The sequence below is a fragment of the Limulus polyphemus genome, unplaced genomic scaffold (genome assembly GCF_000517525.1).
Source record: "Limulus polyphemus unplaced genomic scaffold, Limulus_polyphemus-2.1.2 Scaffold79, whole genome shotgun sequence".
In the NCBI taxonomy this organism is placed as follows: domain Eukaryota; kingdom Metazoa; phylum Arthropoda; class Merostomata; order Xiphosura; family Limulidae; genus Limulus; species Limulus polyphemus.
In genome coordinates, this window is record NW_013665689.1 from 1,106,883 (window position 1) to 1,108,948 (window position 2,066).

Consider the following 2,066-nt stretch of genomic DNA (forward strand, 5'->3'; position numbering starts at 1 on the left):
GGCTGAAAGGGTGAACATAATTGGTGGGATGGGAATTCAAACCCTCAGATTACAAGGCAAGCGCCCTAACCACCTGGCCATGGCAGGCCTGTGCAATTTTTATCAAATCTATGTGACTTTTGTGCAAGATGGTTTACCAAGTTGAATTTTATAATATCCATTTAAGGGTTATCACAAATTCACTACTTTTCTTTTACGTCTTTCCACAAGCATACAGTTCCTTCAAGCTATTATTTAGAGCAAAACAACAAAGTATTGAAAAGTTTTGAAAGTCATAATCATATGCTTTAAAACAACTGGCAATCTCCTCCTCCTTCTAATAACCTAACTGTTATTATCCATGTTTGGTTTCAAACTTGTTTTAAAGTACACTTCAAAGTAACTGGTCAAGGGAAGATGCAATAATTACTTAAGCAGCTTGAAGATGTTGATTTTAATATTAATGTAAAAAAAAAAATCTTAAACTTACTTGATTTTTCTTTTGAAAGAACATTGATATCATTATTATTAAGCAAAAAAACATATATTTCATATTACTTTCAAAGATGAATTAATTTTATTAAAAAACTATACAACTTTTCTACGATGTAACTATATGGTCAAAGCACTTATTTTCTGCAGTATACTCTCACACAGGTTAAAACCTTTTTCAATAACTTAAGTAAATAAAGGTACAAAAAACAAAACCCACAAATATTTACATCGACCACAAAGCAACGGAGTATTCCACATACAATAAATAATTAAATACTCGAGGTGCAAAATTTATATAACGAAAAATATCTCAGAACAATTTCTGTATGATTTGTGAATAAATGTAGAATATGTAATAATAAAAACGTATTTTGTGACAAAACTGAACTTTTCTTCAATACATTAGTTTACAACACTAAAATATTTCACCATTCTAACACTCATGACAAACAATGTCTTGTAAAATTACTACATCATAAAAATGTAAACAAAGAGTCTGGAAAGACAATGCTATGTAGAGCAAAAGTAGCATCCTAATTTATTAGAAAAAAAAAATTAATACCATGGTAAAATAACAGAGTATCTCACTGATACACATAATTTAATTATATCAGTTATTAAAAGAAAAAAAAAGCATAGTTTTCTATACCTTGTCAAAATTCTCAAATATTCGGGCACTTGGCTGGTGTATGGTACAAACAACATTACGTCCTTCTCTTGCTAATGCCTTCAAAAGCGTAATGCATTGCTGACAATTTGAACTATCTAAACCACTAAAGAAAAACCAAAAATATAATTTTTAAAAGCAGTACTGGTAATGCTAAAAAAGGATCTCTTAAATGATTTATACAACAAAAAAAGACTAAAAAACTTCTTAAAAATATAGTGAAAAGTACAAACATGCTTTTAGAAAATAATGACATTAGAAACAGAATATGTTACAGCAAAAAATACATTAGATTATCCAACAAGAAGGTTATTCTTTACAAAAAAGAAAAACAGTAATAAATGTACATATAAAATAATTTTACATTTTTGTTATTAATTATAATTCCATGAACAAGATACACATACATCAATAAATTTTGTGTTATCCTTTAAGTTGATGTAATATGCTTTTCAAATCACCAGAAGATAAACTTAAATTAGTTTGGCACTATAGTATCAAACTCACATTTGCATTGAAAAAGTCCAGTAACCAGACAAAATATTTTTAATACCCAATGTTTCACTCTTTCAGTTTCAACAACGATTCAGTACTGTAATTGAACTCGGATCAAATATAACAAAATGCAAAATTTACAAGGCATTTAAAAAGTTCACTGTAGATTGAGGAGTTTGAAATGAATTAATCCTTTGATGTTCCCACCAAATGCAAAGCATAACTTCCTGTAGATGGAGTTTGTAACAAATTTGTTATTATATATGTATTTTAATATCAACGTTTGTTTGATTTAATTTATATTTAGAAACATATATGTCTTATACTGTTAAATATGTATTGTGAACCTCCTCCGCCTATTCTCCAAAGTTGTAAAAGATTCTCGAGAGTAAGAATCAACAAAATGTGTGTAAATAAATGCTTGTGTTAG

The 2,066-nt window shown here is 28.3% G+C and overlaps 1 protein-coding gene across 1 annotated transcript in view; it reads right to left on the reverse strand.

The window, feature by feature from the left end:
* The window catches only part of LOC106467349 (ATP-binding cassette sub-family G member 4-like), a 52,652-nt gene that overhangs the window by 24,211 nt on the left and 26,375 nt on the right, over positions 1-2,066 (reverse strand). The window contains exon 6 of the mRNA XM_022396176.1: positions 1,124-1,247. Coding sequence (XP_022251884.1) covers positions 1,124-1,247 — 124 coding nt within the window. The remainder of the gene's footprint in view (positions 1-1,123; positions 1,248-2,066) is intronic.